The sequence below is a fragment of the Ipomoea nil genome, unplaced genomic scaffold, assembly GCF_001879475.1.
Source record: "Ipomoea nil cultivar Tokyo-kokei standard unplaced genomic scaffold, Asagao_1.1 scaffold0688, whole genome shotgun sequence".
Lineage (NCBI taxonomy): Eukaryota > Viridiplantae > Streptophyta > Magnoliopsida > Solanales > Convolvulaceae > Ipomoea > Ipomoea nil.
In genome coordinates, this window is record NW_017617116.1 from 3,748,957 (window position 1) to 3,767,573 (window position 18,617).

At 35.1% G+C, this 18,617-nt stretch overlaps 1 protein-coding gene across 1 annotated transcript; it reads right to left on the reverse strand.

The window, feature by feature from the left end:
- Positions 1-3,054: 3,054 nt before the first annotated feature.
- Positions 3,055-13,556, reverse strand: LOC109175499 (potassium transporter 5-like). Its single transcript, XM_019324765.1, has 8 exons — positions 13,311-13,556; positions 13,100-13,231; positions 7,334-7,673; positions 6,752-6,790; positions 6,347-6,660; positions 5,361-5,475; positions 5,032-5,286; positions 3,055-4,250 (listed from the first exon to the last, which is right to left on the reverse strand). The coding sequence occupies exons 1-8, from the start codon at positions 13,524-13,526 to the stop codon at positions 3,229-3,231; spliced, it is 2,433 nt and encodes an 810-aa protein (XP_019180310.1). The 5' UTR covers positions 13,527-13,556; the 3' UTR covers positions 3,055-3,228.
- Positions 13,557-18,617: the final 5,061 nt, after the last annotated feature.

Below are 18,617 nucleotides of genomic sequence, written 5' to 3' on the forward strand. Positions count from 1 at the left end.
TGACATTCTTCCTATATTCTAAAGGAAGGAAAATAAAAGGCACAAGTCACAGACCTGTTGTGACATGGGAAGTGAAATATATGTGCAGGAATACAGCATAGGTAGTCTTGAAATCCTTTAATAACACTGCATTATAAATAAAAGAACCACTTAAAAAGAGTGAACTGTTTTGATGATTTACTAAAAATTATATTACACAGTAACTAAAGGTAAGATTATGCATTCCTAATGGACAAACATACAAAGTGAAACAGTCTACCCACACTCAGATTGAATTTAGGGTCTAGAAAGACCCTAACAATTAGGTTGTCCCTCATTTAGTGTATGGACCATAAGGAATGCAACCAGATACAAATCGGTGTTCCCATGCATAAACAACTAAGGAACTCCTAAATCAAATTTAAGAATTTAAGACATGCGATCTGGGGATTTTAGATGCCTAAAAGTAGTTAGCACAATAACATACAAGGAATTTATAGTTTGATTGAAACTGTAAGGAATTGAAAAATAGGATAGCGGTAGACAAAAAAAAAACATATTACAGGCTATGGATATTGCTATCACTATTCTAGATTCAAAATCCCAGTGAATCTGAGATGCGAAAACCCAATAGTATGAAAAAATGAATAGTAATGCTTATCCGTAAATTCATTCTAAGAAACAGTAAATGGAACTGAATCAAAATGGACTAGGGCAAATAAATTTACGAATTTGTCACGCAGAACAGCTTCCTCTGAGTTTAGATCGTGAATCGTTAGGGTTGAATAGCTCAATAACAACTTCCACGAACACATTTTATGGATTTCTGTAAACTGCGATCCGAAAACTTAGCTAAGACTAGAGGGATGATGTATAAGGGCCCAACCCTTTGGTGTTTCCCGACACTTGGAGTGACAAAACAGATTAGGGGATGGGTTTTAGGCGTCATTTGGTGGTCTGAATGGCGGACATAGCTAAAGAAAAGGTTTACGGACCCTCAAGATCTCCCAATTCAACCTCACCACCACCGCCGTCGACGACACGACCCACCTCACCGCCAAGCTCAACCTAACCCTCTCTGCCAAAAACCCTAACAAGAAATTGATATACACCTATGACCCAATCTCCCTCACCGCCTTCGCCTCCCAAGTAACCCTAGCCAATGGCTCATTCCTGGGTTTCCCCAGAGACCCGAATAACATCACAATAATCCACTCACCTCCCAATTTCTCGACGCCGATTCCGTCTCCGAACTCAATTCAAATCTGAAGAGAAGACGCGAATTGACCACAGGATCGTCATGGACACCATGGTTGTGCTGATGTTTGAGAAATTGCCGAGAAATAAGAGAAATCGAAGAAGAAATTAGAGTGGTTTGTTACAGCTGGAAGTCATAATATGTTGAAGAGGTGAAATTTGTTTCTAACAGCGATGATGTTACAGCTTTGTTTCTAACAGTGATGATGTTACAGCTTTTCTTTTAATTTCAATAAAAGAGAATTTGAAGAGGGTTACACGTGGAAGCAACAAAAACAAAGGAATTAAAAGAAAATAATATATATTATCATGTAATCATCCAAGTCAGCATTTAACCTGAAGAAAAGGTTAGAAACCTGCTACCAGGTGAAATTAGAGGTATTTGAAGCGTTGAGGGGTGTAATTGCACGTTTTTTAAGTTCGGTGGCTTGATTGCATTTTTGTGTTACGTTCAGTGGTCAATTTGACCCTTATTTCTTAAAAAAATAGTTTGGTGTTGGGCTGGCAGTTGGCCCTTTACTTATTTTTTTTAGTTTTTTTTTTTTTTTAGATAACCCAAGGGAGCGTTTGGTTTACTGGTGGTTATATCGTGGACCGCAGTGCATGTGCATCGTGGACTGCGGTGTAAATGCATTGCGGTCAAAACGACACCATTTCTTTAAATAAAGAAATAGTGCACCGTTATACGTAACGGAGAGCACATATTTGGTGTATTAATTATCAACTGACACTGCAGTGTATTTAAACCGACATTGCTTCACGTATTATTTTATATATTACCAACTGAAACTGCAATTGAATTGAAGTGAAACTGTAATTGTGTTGAAATGAAACTACAGTGTATCTAAACTGACACTAACTCACGTATTATTTTTATATTATCAACTGAAACTGCAATTGAATTGAAATGAAATTGTAGGTGTGTTTGATTGTTGAAATAAAACTGCAGTGTATATAAAATGAAACTGAATAACATTTCACATATTTGAGTGTATATTGGGCAATGAAGCTGTAGTTATATCGAAATGATCATGTAGTTGTGTTTTAATGAAACTATGATGTAGATAAAATAAAATTAAATAACATTTTCACATATTTGGGTGTTATAATATCGAATGAAACTATAGTTATATCGAAATGAAACTACAGTGTATACAAAATGATACTAAATAATAGAATTACTTTTTGTGGAATGGCGCGGAACGGCGCGAAACATATGGCGTTTCTTTTCATGAAATAAAACGACGTCGTCTCAACGCGCGGTGCATAATCGATTATGCATCGCTATGCATGATATGGTTTGCCTTGGTTTATGGAATCTTGGATTACCCCAGGTAAGATTACTTCCAATAAGATAATGTGAGATTTTGGGAATGTAAGGTTACCTTATGTGTTTGGTTTGGATTGTGGAAAATAATAATATTATCCACAATAATATTACAATAATATCCTCAATAACATACATTTTACACACACATATATATATATATATATATATATATATATATATATATATATATATATATATATATATATACCGCCTAATGATTATAACTCATCCTACATTTGTAATATTCTAGTATGTTGTGTCCTATAAATAATACCTTATAGGACTAAAAAGAGAATTGATACTATGCGTAAATTAATACATTGTTCTTGTAGCCTCAAACTACCAAGAACTTCATTCACACTTGTAATTACTTTGTTCAAAATCATCCATCTTTTCATCCAATGTATGTGTTGCATATAATCGATGTTGGGATTATATATATTACTTGATTTTACACCAATAATTGTGTAACCATGTAAAGTAATACGGATTAAGATATATGTTTACATTCCAATTCAAAGTTTCATGCACCCCTTCCAAACATTTAAAAAGGAAAAAGAAATCCACAAGCAAGCATAAAGTATATATATTTTTGTAAGATCAGACAAGCAAGCAGCAAGCTTGCCTCCTACGTTGGTTTTATTTGTGAAGAATGAGAAGCATCATATTTCGTAAGTCATGCCGACTCTCAAGAGTCGATTTTGAGGAATCGCATAAACTTTCTCCCCCTGTCTGAAATTCTTGCGCAGGAAACTGTAAACGTTGTTAACCACAAACTTCTTGAAAAACCACGAGTCCTGTTTCGCCTCCACCGCCGCTTCTCCCAGGAGGTAAAACACGCCGCCCTGTTCCTTCGCACGCTGCACAAACTTCACTTCTTCTTCCCAACCTGGCACCACCGTGTTGGTCCGGGTGGAGGAATGGGCCGACCTGATCGCGTTTATTGACTGAATTGAGGCCGAGGATAACCGCGCCGACACGTTTTCCAGAGTTTCCTCGACGTGTACGGTGGACGAGGATGATTTCCTGTTTGGCAAAGGTTGTTCGGGATTGGACGGGCCGCCGGCGATGAAATGTTCGTGTCGGATGAATTCCGTGAGGTGATCCACCAACAGCCCCTCGAACTCCTTAGGCTCTCCGATTTTGTCATTGTAGCCGTACCGGACCACGCAGCGGAAAACACGGTACTCCGTGGGTTCAACCTGTCGGAACAGGAACCGTTCCCCCGGCACCACTTTACTGATGGGGAGATTCTTTATTGAAACCAAGACCACCACGGAGTGGAGCGACCGGATGTTGGAGACGAAGTGGGGGAAAATCGGCGGGATTCCTTGGACTAGCTCGGAGTAAAGAAGCATGATTCCGGGCACTCTTTTTATGTCGGGATTCTTGGCTAAATCCCTCACGTACTCGCTTGAAACCTTGTTGTTAAGCTCGTACGCGTAGCGTTCTTTGTACACGTAGTGCCATATCCCCATCACGATCATTAGAACCAAGGAGAACAACAGCGGGAGGTACCCGCCCTGCGTGAATTTGTACAAAACCGATGATAGAAATATGCCTTCAATGGCGATGAACACCACGAAGAACAATCCCACCAGCCAAATGTTTGTCTTCCATATCACAAGCATTATCAGAGTCACCATGCAGGTGGTGATCACCATCACATTCATCACAGCAATCCCTGCATGTCCCAACACACCATTCAACATCGCTCAACATTATATATATTTTACTATTTCACAAATGATGTGAACAAGATATACATGCAGTTTATGACTTTGTTTTGTATAACTTATTTTAAGTAATATCATCTGAGTTCCTCCGAATATGGTGGTTTTGCCATGTTTAGTCTTAAACTTTCAAATTGACCATCTGTGATCCTTTTATTTTCAAATTTAACCATTCGTAATTTAAGTTACCACCCATGGTCCTTTAACTATTAAATTTTAACCAACCATGGTCCTTTCAAGAGGACCACAATTGGTTAAATTTCAAAACTTGAAGGACCATGGGTGGTTAACTTGGACCACGAATGGTTATATTTGAAAGTCGAAGGACCACAAATGGTCAATTTGAAAGTTTAGAACTAAACGCGGTGAAATCACTATACTCGGAAGACCTCAGATGGTATTAACTCTTTTAAGTTACAAATAAATTATAAGTTATGTTTAGTAAAACATAATGAATTTAAAATAATCTCTTATTTTGAAACCGTATCTTTAAAATAATTGCTTATTTTAAAACGATATCTTAAATAGCGCTTCAAAATAAACTAGTAGCTACTTGCTTTTAGAGTCTCAGCTAGTTTTTAAACTAGTTATGTCAAACAGAGTTTATATGTTAGTTCTATTGTCGAATGGGAAGTAATGACTTTGAGCCACAACTAATAAGTCTTATAACCTAATATGACTAACTCGAAATTAAACATGCTGACCGATTGACATCCTTATTTATAATCTTACCATAAGCATGACCGATCTGTGTTGTACTTTTGAAGGCATAAGTGACTATGACACATAAGATCATGAGGATCCAATTGACCTCTGGGATGTAGACTTGACCTTCATACTTAGCAGAAGTGTGAACCACCTTCACCCTTGGGAAACATCCTAAACTTAAAGATTGAGAAATGATGGCAAATGCTCCAGATATCAGAGCTTGACTAGCTATAATGGCAGCCGCGACAGCAACAACAAACATCGGCCAATACAGCGGATCTGCAACATGAAAACTTCTTGTTATTATAGGTGATCGAATTAAAATAATAATAAGGTTTAGTTATTCAACTTGCCTGGGATTGAGTCATAAAATGTATCGGCGACGTGGTCAGGGTACTTGCTGAGGTATGCAGCTTGGCCACAATATGCAGTCAGCAGTGCAGGACAAACAACTCCCGTGAAACTTATCTAATATATACCATTTTAGAATTTAAAACCCTAAATTAGTTTAACAACATACTTTAAGGCCGTTTTAAGGTAGACCCGATCCCGATAAAATCAGGGCCAGTTTTTAGATTTTTGTGACCCTGTTCGAGTAAATAAATAAGGTCATACCAAAATTAAAATCTTTAAAACTAATACCGTACATAATTTTATTATCTAAATATATAACAAAAAAAAAAAATTATTCGTGCATCGCACATATATCGCGCGCGCACTGCACGGATAATTGCGCAATTGTTTGCTCGAATTTAAGCAAGGATAACATAAAAAAACATAATCAATACAACCCATTTCATCAATTGCACTATATAATATCTAAATATATAACAAACAAACAAAAAAATTATTCGTGCATCGCACGCGCACTGCACGGATAATTGGGCAATTGTTTGCTCAAATTTAAGCAAGGATAACATAAAAAAAACATAATCAATACAACCAATTTCATCAATTACACTATATAATATTCGTTGTTATAATTTAAAGATTATAACAAATCTTTTCCGTACAACGCACAGGTAAAAATAGACATATTATGGAATAATAATAATAGTGTGCACAAGTTTTGAACTTTAGACCTTAAAGTTAAAATACAATAAATACATATTTCTACCATTTCTTTATAAAGCCTTTTAAATTTAATTAAAAACTTTTAATTCTTATTTCTAAACTACTTAAGTAAAAATAAAATATTGAGCTTCTAAAATTTGGGGCCCTGTGCGGTAGGCCAACTTGCACAGCCCAAAATCCGGGCCTGGATAAAACCATCAATAATACACAACATACTTTGCTTTGAATCAAACTTATTTTAAGTAATCAAGCTTTACTCAAGTACCTGAACAGCTCGAACATTAAAGTGGCCTAAATCAGCAAACATGGCTTCAGTCCCAGTAATGCACAGAACAATCCCGCCAAGTGAAACCCACCCTTCTTTACCATTTCTGCGGAAGTAGTCAACTATGTACTTGGGATTGAAGGCACGCAAAACCGTGACGTCGTGCTTGAATAGGTTGAACAGACCAATCCCGCTTATGAAGGCAAACCACAGACACACCGCCGGCGCAAACGCATATCCCACTTTGTCGGTCCCGAATCGCTGCACGCTAAACAGCAACACCAGTATCGCAATCGAAACCCACATCACAGCGTCTGAATCACAACTCATTCATTATTATTATTATAATCCATAGTTACGACTAGTTAATTAATAATATCATTTTTAGTTCTTTAGTGATTTTACCTTGACCAAGGGATTTGATCCCACTCACTGCAGAAAGAACTGCACGCAACAAAAACATGTATAGTAGCAAATTAATTTTACATGAATATAATAAAAATCATGATATATATATAGGTGGTTGGTACCTACTTGCAGGGTCGGTTTTTAGATTTTTGTGGCACTGTTAGGATAAATAAATAAGGCCCTATCAAAATTAAAATCTATAAAACTAATACCGTAATTTTATTATCTAAATATATAATAAAAAAAAATTATCAGTGCATCGCACGCACACTGCACGGATAATTGAGCACTTATTTGCTCAAATTCAAACAAGGATAACATAAAAAAAAAAAAAAAAAAACATAATCGATACAACTCATTTCATCAATTGCACTATATAATATTCGTTATTATAATTTTAAGATTATAACAAATCTTTTCCATGCAACGCACAGGTAAAAATAGACATATTATGAAATAATAATAGTGTGCACAAGTTTTGAATTTTTCTTTATAAAGCCTTTTAAGTTTAATTAAAAACTTTTTATTTTTATTTCTAAACTAACTAAGTAAAAATTAAAAAAATCCAGACCCGCCTACCTGAGATGCAAGGAGTGAGAACTCCATCGCCGATAACCATGGAGGTTGCGAGGATGGTGACTATGAACAACACAGTTTTGGCAGCCATACTCGACTCCAGCTTCTGCTTTATCTTCTGCGCCCGTCTCAGCTGATTCGATGGCGTCTCCAGCCGGTAATTCGACAGCTCTCTATCCTCCGGCTCCTGGTTCGGCCTCAAGCTCACCTTCGTATGCCGACACATCAGCGAATACAGCGCAAACGTTCCACCGTCGCCGTTGTCATTTGCCCACAAGACGATGAAGACGTACTTGAGCAGAGGTACGAGGATTATGGTGTAGATGATGAGGGACAGATCGCACTACAAAAAAACACAAGAATAGCGACGGACAAATTCCGTCGCTAAATAGTGAAAATCCGTCGCTAAAGTATTTAGCGACGGATTAGTGACGGAATTCGTCCGTCACAAAAACCCTCCTCGCTAAAAGTTAGCGAGACAATTTATTTTCCGTCGCTAGGCTTAGCGACGGAAATTTCCGTCGCTAGCCAAAATATATCCGTCGCTAAACTCCTTACGACGACGGATCCGAAGAGGATTATTGCAAGCAAATACCGACGGAATAGTCCGTCGCCATAATTAGCGACGGAAATTCCGTCGCAAAAGCAGCAACAATTCCGTCGTTAAATTGCTACTACTATGCTCCGGCGACGAGATTTACAACGACTTAGCTACGGATTTTTCCGTCGCTAAATATAGCGACGGACGTGACCGTCGCTACCGTCCGTCGTTATATTAACGACGGAAATTATCCGTCGCTATTCTTTTATTATTATTTGAATTGAATTTAATTTAACTACAACTTAGTGACAGAAATATCCGTCGCTAAATTTAACTACGGATTTTTCAGTTGCTATTTCGTTACATTACTACCAAATTTGTCCGTCCCTAAATTTTGAAAATTAATAAAACAATTATACCCGCTAATTAATATCAGAAACATGCATTAAACCTATAATATAGTACTTGAATAATATAATTATAAAATATACTATATTAAAAAGCATTCAAAGTGAATAACAACAACAAAAGTGTTGTAGTATAATGTTACATCATTAGAACCAGTACCAAATATATTAATAAACATAATCTAATCATCTCCTAAGGTTTCATCATTTGGATTAGCCGAATGTTGAGCTTGAGTACTTGGATTGGATAACATGCCATTGCGACGCAACTCATCCATCAAACTTGCAATTTGAGCTTGCAATTGAACCTGCATTTGAGTTCTTTCAGCTTGCATTTGAACCTGCATTTGAGTTCTTTCAGCTTGCATTTGAACCTGCATTTGAGTTCTTTCAGCTTGTAGTTTAGCTTCCATCTCAACTCGCATGGTATCTAACTGTTGGTTCACCATATCCTTCATTGCCTCTTGTTGAAATTGTGAAGTAGCAGATGAACTACAGCTATTCCTGCTGACTAATGTAGATGACTTGGACCCTAAGCCATAGATACGCTGTTTTTTTACCCCACCAACAACATCCACATACATCTGTGACATGTCTATAACTGGTGTCTCAGTTGACCCTTCCGCCTCTTGCATTGCAACATCACGCCGTACTTGTATTTCGTCCTACAATTAAAAACATATACAAAATAAGACAAATATATAAAGGCATATTTGAATTTTATCAATTTAACAATATACGGTTGTTAGGTTATACTTACAGCGATTCTCTTTGACCTCTCATCAACGAACGTACCATCTTTCTTTTGGTGCGTATGCTTAAAGCACTCAAACAGATCAGGCTCCTTTTGAAGTGTTTCCCGCTATTAAACAAGCACAAAGAATTAAATGATGCTTAAATCCGTAAAATATATACAACTAATAAATTTTTATGTTAAATGTATTACCAGTGTGTGAAAGTGCTCAATAGATGATCTAGATCCTCCGGTATGTCGAGAACATCCCGTACCAGGTCCTGCTACCTCACTCATCCTATTTTTGCGTTGCTGTTCAGATTTAGCTTTCACTTCAGGCCTATCCCAGTATGTCTCCCAAATGCGCCATGTATCTTCATGTACAAAATCTGGCTTCCCAGATGAAATCCGATTCTTCTTGATCCTAGAGACCATATCTGTATAGCGTGTGCTTGCTTGTGTTAAAAACGCTCTCCGTACTTGACTGTTAATGGTGTCGTCCCACTTGTAAAATTTCTGTAACATTACAAATTACAAATTTATCAAATATATGCAATATCATCCATAAGATGCATTGGACAAAGTTACTAACATAAATTAAATAACATTCTAGCTTCAAGCTTCAAGCTTCAAGAATGAACCACACTATTTTAAAAAACATATCATGAATTTACCTTAACAATCTTAACAATCATATAAAGAGGACTCTGTTTTCTGTTTCTTTAATTCCATTGAGCAGGTGGTGGAGGATTTATACATTCCAGAAGTAAAGAATTCTAAAATGCAACTGTAGATCTTAATCACAAATTCTAATTGTTTAATTTTAAACAAGCCTCCATTTCTTTTCAATCCGTTTTGTAGCCATAAACATAAGAGATTGCAATGACTAGATATTAAGAGTGGATGAAAAGAAACATTATGCAAAACAAAACCATATACAGAGCAAAGAAGAAAGGCAGAAATCACACTAAAAAGACAAATTGGAAACATGTAAAGAGCATGTAGGATTTGCCTCCCACTATTTTATAGGCCAGGCATGAATTAATCAAGTGAGCCAAACCCTGATTTTTGTGTTAACATAGCATCAGGTTAACAGAAGTAAACGAATTTACACTACACAAAAAGTTGAATTTTCTATGCAAAATAATGCCTGCACTTGAAAGTCTAAAACCAATATCAACAACGTACTCTTAATCAACGAGGTGAGTTTAATTGTATTCCGCTACATGTGACAACAGCCTGGCTTAGAACGGTCGAATGTATCACATTAGATGGATCCTGAACCGTGGAACAGTGGGATGGACGTTTAGAAATTTCATATTTTCTTTTTGGCCGGCCATTGCATCCCAAAATGCAATATATTTTTTGGTGATGCAAAACAACATCAAGCATAGATAAAGATAGTAAAGCAATTGCTTAGAAATAAGTAGAATTCATCAAGCAGAAAAATAGACAGTAAACTACTCCTGCCCTAAAAAAGCTGCTCCTTTTGTTAGTTACTCTACAAAGAAAGTATCAGCTCCTTACACCCTTCTCGTTAATCCATAACACAAGCAAACAACGACAGATTCTACTTAACAATGGTCCTCCGACTATATTGATTTTCCAAAATTAATCCAATTGTGCGTTTTGGTACACCCCCACCTCAAAAAATGTAAAATAAAATAAAAATAAATTTTGAGTTTAATATTTGAGTTATAAATCAAAAATTTTGAACTCAAGCTCAAATGCATATCTCAAACGTGTTTGAGTTAAACAACCTAAAAGGCATTTCCTGCTCAACAGCCAAATGATCACATCTTAACAAATAAAAGAATTTGGGTGGATCACATCTTAACTAAAACATCCTCATATTTAAAAAAAAAAAACATTTAAAACGAAGGGAAAGTATGCAGGATAGTAGCATCATGCGTTTAAAGCAAACCTATAAAAATAGACAGTAGTAGTCCATAAATAAAAGATCAGAGTAGCCATTGTTCATTTTTACGCAAAAAAAAACATATATATACAAACCAAGAAATGAACCACCCTATTATATAATCTGGTGTACGTTGCCCTATTTTTTACCTGGTTTTTCACATTGATAAATGATCATAGCTGAAGATAAGAAAGAAAAGGGTTGTCTGTAAAAGCAGTAGATAGATTAGCAATAGAAGTGGGGGAGACGACAGACGATTGGATCAAGGATGAATATTTTGATCCAAGTATAGCTCTAATCTTCTTAACTCTAAAGTCTTATGTTTTTAAACTTTTACTTTTTATTTATTTGATTGGCCCTGATTACACTTGTTCCTTAAAAGAAGTCATTAAAGACATCAAAATGACCAAAACTGTTGTTTGCTTGACCTTGATTTAAGATGCTAGAATGCTGGATCTGTGGAAAGAAAGAAATTAACCATTGTTTTGACTTTAAAGAGTTCAATATCTCTGAATGCAAGGTTGTTAGTCAGGTGGAATATCATTCATTGGTTGATTTAAGGGGCTTCTTCTAGACCTAGTTGCACTTCTTCTGCCATTATTGCTGCCCTCTAGGGAGGAAGAAAATTGGCAACTACAAATGTTTAGGAATAATTGACTTCAATTAACATCAAAATTGGCAACTACAATCTGGAAATACGCACACACACAATTAACTTCAATATATATACACACACACACAATTAGGAGAGATTAATTAACTTCAAAATTGGCAATTAGAACAGTTTAAGCAGCTACTGCTGCTCCACGTTCAATTCCATGGACCACAAAGAGAGCAATTTAGACAGTAGACAATAACAAAAGATTCAAAAACAAATATGCACTGCAGCAATATAACTGCTCAATTTAGACCATGGACCACAAAGAGAGTAATGGTCAATTTACCAGCAATATAACTTCTTGGGGCCCACTGCAGCCTGCTTTATCTGGACTTCCCCCAAGTTCTCTTTTCCTATTTAACATAGAGCTTAAGACTAGATTCAAAAACAAATATGCACAAGGTAAATGCGGGAGTTTTCACCTGATATGTTATCTTCTATCTCCAACTCAATGCGTTGTTCTTGGTTAATCTTTTCCAGAATAGGAAGAAGTGAATGGGTAAGATAATAAAGCAGTCGATTTTTGTTAACCCTTTTCTTGTCCCTATAAAATTCCTGATAAGATCATCAATATCAATATCTACAATCTAGAAATAGATAATTGCATAACACAATCTGGACGAATAGGACTGGAAATAGATACCTGCTGTTCGCCGGAGGGTCGACATTCTGGAAATAGATACCAGTCGCCGGAGGGTCAACGTGCTTGCACTGCTGAAAGGTCGACGTTCGAGAGCGTGAGACTGTGAGAGAATAGGTCTAAGCGTGAGTAAGAGATTCCAAAACCCTTAGGAGTTAGGACTAAACTTTATGAAACCCAGCGACGGATAATAATTTCCCTCGCTATATTTTATTAAAAATAAGGTCTTATATTTACTAGTCTCCTACTCCTAGCGACGGATTAGCAAATCCGTCGCTAAGAACCCTTTAAAAAAAAAATTGGTTCAAAACTTTAACGACGGACATAACAGTCCGTCGCTAAGGAAATAATTCGAAAAACCATGTAGGCAACTTAGCGACGGATTTGTCGGTCCGTCGCTAAATAAATGATATCCAAAAACTATATTAGAAAGCTTAGCGACGGATTTAACCATCCGTCGCTAGGATGTCTAAACCCGTACAAATTTTAGCGACGGATACGGATATCCGTCGCTAGACTTGAACCAGGATACATGCCCCTCAAACGTTTGGCGACGGATCTTAATTGCCGTCGCTACTCTGTAGCTATTAAAAATAAGAAATTAACCCGCGAAATTACCGTCGCTAATCCGTCGCTAATCTCTCTCTAAGTTTTGCGCCAAAAATTCCCGCTAATAATAGCTACGTATTTAACGACAACAATTTTCCGTCGCAATACCCGTCGCCAATCCGTCGCTAGTCCGTCGCTATAGTTCTATTTCACAAAAAAATTAAAATCGGTCACTAAGTTGTCGCTATTCCGTCACTAAATTAGCAACGGAATGCATCCGTCGTTAAATCGGTCGTTATTTCCGCGTTTTTTTGTAGTGGAACTCCGAGGATGTCGTTTTTGTTGTGGATCTTTGTGAACGTGCTGGAGTACACGTACAACGGGGAAGTCCCGATGTCGCCGTATATCACTCCGATGCACTGAAACGCTAAATGCAGTGTTCTCTGCCAGTTATCCTGCCCAGAATTTTAAATTACGAGCGAATCTTGAAATCTTGTAGTTATAAAATCTATGAACTTATATATATGTAGTTACCCTAGAGGCAGCATGGTGATGGGTGGGAGTGAAAGAAATTCTTCCAGCTTCCAAATTGAGGGAGTCAACACGACGCAGTTTCGCCCACGAAACCTTTCGATCTTTCAATCTGGTAGTAGTAGTATTGTTTCCCGCGGCCAACGTGGTCTCGTCGTCTTCAACACTTGTCTCATGATGATCATCTGTACGGCCATGGATTGTCGTGTCGTCCGCCATGTTTTCTCCAGACCAAGCTACTACACTGCGGTCTAGTACTATACGATGATATATTGTTCTGATCCTTTTCACAACCTCATCGAACATGTGTGTGTATATATATATATATATATATAATAAAGTACAACGTTGTTCACTTGTTTGCTCACACCCATGTGTATAATATATTAACAATTACATCAGAATTCTGACTTTTATCAATCATTAAGATAATTAAATTGGAATCTGCATTATAAACATAAAGTATGTAATTAATCCGTATGTATTATTATTTGTCACTTTCTCCAGCGCGCTGTTGCTGACTTTCGTTTTGTACTATATAGCTCAACTCTTTCCAAGTCAGCTATGCTTTTAGAAAAAAAAAAAAAAAAAAAAAACTTTTTTATGTTTTGAAGGAGAATGGAATAAAATTTTTATTAGGCAAATTATGCTGTGGAACCGCGCAAGATGGACACGGTTTCAAAAGTATCATAATTGTAAATATAGAGTTTAAAAATTATGAACACGAAATTCTATAATTATGAATATAGAGTTCTGTAATTGTGAATATAAAGTTTAATAATGTGAATATAAAGTTTGACCAATTTGCAAAAGAACAAAATGTCACGGCATTATTTTTTTTTAATCTGTTTTCAATATGGAGGTGCATTTATAAAATGTTTGTTCAATCCGAGGATGCTCCGTGGAGTGTGGGAATTCTGTGTTTGCCTTTTACTTTTTAATTAATGATTTAATTACCCTTAATAGTTGGTTCCTGATTAACTAATAAATTAAGGGAGAATGACACTTTTTCCCCCTGAGTTATATACTTATAGCACTTTTTCCCCCTTAATTATTTAAGTGGCTGTTTTTTCCCCTAAAATGTTAAATGGACATATTTACCCTTAAAATAAATATTTCATTTATTTTTCATCTCCAACAAATTATGATCATAATTTGGTTCAAACCAAACAAACACTATAGCAACCAAACCGAAATATTTCAATTACAATTTAGAATCAAAACTCGATATTTAGAGTTTATCAAAATCGCGAACTGGAACGGACGGTTCATGTTCCGAACTGAAAAAAATAAAATACATTTATTGTTGAAGTTAGACTATTTTAAAATAAAAAATAAAATTTTAAAATAAAGACGGTTCAAAATCGCGAACCGGATCCGGAACCGCCGATTCACGGTTTAGGATCCAATTTTTTTGATTCACAATTTTAATAAATTGAAATCCAAATATTGGGTTCTCGATCTGAATCATAATCGGAAACTTTTAATTCGATTGCTATACTGTCTGGTTCAGTTCGAACCGAACCGTGGTGATCCCTACGTATACGCAATAATTTGTTGGATAAGTATAATAAATAAAATGTTTACTTTAAGGGTAGAAATGTCAATTTAATATATTAGGGGGAAAAACCACCACTTTTAAAATAATTGAGGGGGCTAATGTGCTTACCTAAATAATTGAGAGGAAAAAAGTGCTATAAGTATATAACTCAGGGGGAAAAAATACCATTTTCCCATAAATTAATATCAAACGCAAAAAACTAATGAATTATTGGTAATATAATAATTAATTAAATTCTTTATGGGCGCTTAAGTCGGATTTAAGTTACTATTATGCGCCTTTTTTTTTTCTGCATTTAATAACACTAGTAAATGTTTTATTCCTAATTAACATCACATTTTCAATATAAGTATTATATTTTTATCTTTATCAGACCTATTTCATCGATAAGGATCCGTGAGATGGTCTTACACAAATTTTTGCTCTGTTTCATTATGTATATTTACTACTATATTTTATTTATTAGTTACTTTTAAGTTTTTTATATGTCAGTATTTTTAAATATTTAAAATTTTGTATGTATTAATATTTATTTTATTAATTGTCACTTTCTCCACATTGCGTTTGTTGTTCGTCACTTTCTTTTCGTACTATAGGCCAATTATTTTCCAAGTCAATTATGCTTAAGAATATTCTAGTGTACTGTACTTTTTCACTTATTCTAATTTTTTTCCGAATAAAAAATTGTAGATTTTTAAAGCCAGTTAAGGTGTATCACATCAAATACCGTAAAAATCAAAATTTAAAGAAAGAAAGAGGAGATAAATATAGTATCACTTGTTAATAATGTTTTTTTTTTTTACAATTATGAATGTGTGTATCCAAATGTATCTAGTCCCCAGATGTATTGACACGGATGTAGGAAGTTATCCTCGTTATAAGACCGAGAACCTCCGAATTTGTCGAGTCAAGTTAGATTTGAGGCATCAACTTGTTTTTATAATGCTATACATGTCGGGATTCCTGCAGACGAAGAGTTCTAGGTTTACAATGCTTCACCATAGAATAGTCAAAACAATCGTGTCACATGTTTGTATTGAGTCGGCTAAAGTTGATAGGATGATTAAGAAGACATTTTACTGATTTTTTTTCGTATGATAAAGTCAGAGTCTTAACGTGGGAGCTCAAGACAAACCCTATCAAGGTCGGTATAAGGTTGGGAGTAGTTGTGTACAGTGTACGCTCCATATATCCATATCACTGGGGTAGTTACAAGGAGTTTTTGCTATATATTTAACATTGTTGACTTTTTGCCTTTCAAAAACATTGTTGACTTTTTAATTTCTTTCAATTGCTACCTGCACCTGTTATACCGCGAAGCTTGGTGGGATACGAAAATAAAAAATAAAAAACTGTTAACTAATATATAGTTGTTGACTTGTTGTAATTATTTTATTAATTAAGATTTTATTACAACAATAATTACAAAAAGTAAACCAAATAACGTTGGATTACGTACGGAAGATTAGCAATAGAAAGGGAACATCGATTTGTCAAATGTTATTCCAATAATGCCGTGAAGTGAATGACAAATACTATGAATGATCCATTAAGGGGACGGTTCACGTGCGAAACTTCTCTCAAATGAAAAATGGGATGAGATCTAAGTCGTTGATTTAATCCAGATCAACAGCTCAAATTGAAGAATTTTTTTTTTTTTTAAAAATGTGATTCCTAACAACATGGATGCAAATGATCAAGTGTTTCAAACTGACGCACCTTAAACTTCAAACTTATGCACCTTAAGCTGGAAAATAATGCACCTTAAGCTTTAAACATATGCGTCTTAAGAGATAAACTGATGCACCTTAAACTAGAAAGTGACACACCTTAAGCTTTAAACATACACACATTAAGCTATAAACTTACACACATTAATAGCTATAAACTTACACACCTTAAACTTCAAACTTGAACACTTAAACTTCAAACTTAAGCACCTAAAACTATAAACTTAATTACGCACATTAAATTTTAAATTTATGCACCTTAAGCTTTAAACATACGCACCTTAATAGTTAAACTGATGCGCCTTAAAACAACTAGGTATAATGCAAAATAGCAAAACAATTAACAAATGATATGTAAAAGTAGGGGTTTTGATCAAACCACTATTGCCTAGATGTTATATAGTTTTCCTAGGCTAGGGACCATGAGATGAATTAAGATGGATCAATTAAGATGCTACTCAATGCCAAAGTAATTCTCTTGGTCATTGGTACTTTTAGGATTAGATCTCGTTCGATTTCATGGTGATTAATCTAATTGGTACATTTTATCAAACATATAGTGTTCGCATCTTTTTTCAACCTCTTTTTCTTCAAGTAAAGTTAGAAACGTGAATGGTGTAGTTATAGTGTTGTCCCATTCTCAAATTAACAACACACCTCGATGATTCTCTTGTATGATTGAGCTCTAATTATATAAGATTCCATAAAATTCACCAAACTCACAGCAAGGACCCTAGTTAATGCATCATATATAATTATATATATCATCCCTAATTGTAATTTACTTCACTCAAGCATCCGTACAAGAGATCAAGCTCAATCCAAATCCATAGATGAATTTTTTTATTTTTTATTTTGAAAACCCATAGATGAATCTAGCTATTCATACTTTGAATTCAAACCGATTAAAAACTTTTTTTTTTCTTTTGTTTTAATTTTATATATATATATATATATATATATATATATATATATATATATATATCACATTTTCGATGTCTGAGTTAGACTTTGTGGTCTTCATATGTAGAAGTTTATATCTTTCAATTATCTTTTCAGTACCAGTTGAATCACATGATTTGGACATTCCTATGCTGAGATATGATTAAAACACTGAGACATCGCCTGACAAAGAAGACATAACCGAATTGTGTCACGCTAACACTCATGGTCGTGAGTGCTAACGTGAGCCTTGATTTTCACTCTAATACATATTTATTCATTTCCTTTGTTCCTTTGGGTCCCGGGTCAAGCCATGATGTTTCTACATACCATGCTCTTTTTCACTTTCTTAATTTCTCATGACTTCTATAGCATACCTTTTGTGCGGATATGAATTCAAAAATATCCAATTGAGCTCAAGTTTACATGATCTTACAATCAATGCCCCCAAAACACCTAAATGACATAAAGGATCAAATAAGCAAATACGTAGCTACCAATTAAAATAAAATCATATGAGTTTAATGTCAAATATGGATATAAAAATAGTAAGAATTAGAGCTTATCATTTGGTTAATGATGTGTGAAAATTAAAGTTCAATACTAATTGCATGGATAATGATTTTTTTTTCTTCATCATTTTTTATTCCATTGTTCAAAAGCAAGGGAGAAGAAGGAAATGAGTTTTATGATTTCGATCTAAAGAATTTGAGCTCAATAGTACGATAACAAAAATAGACAAACAAACATGGCAATGGATATCAAAAATGATAATAGGGGTATAAAAATTTACAACCAAACGCCACACTAATTCCTTGAAATAATAGTAAAAATAAATCCAGGTTAAAAGGTATCAGTGAGATTTTTATTCTTAAAATATTTTAAAGATCTCTATATCTATTATCGTTTGTTTAAGCCTATTTTATGGACCTATTCTCTATATTTTTTTCTTTTGTGTATTAAATATTGTTGTTGTAAACTTGAATTTTTTTGGCATATGGTTGGACTAATTCACATGTTGTGTTGTATTAATTTGTCGTTATTACTTGTGTTCTATGTATACATGGTATGCTATAT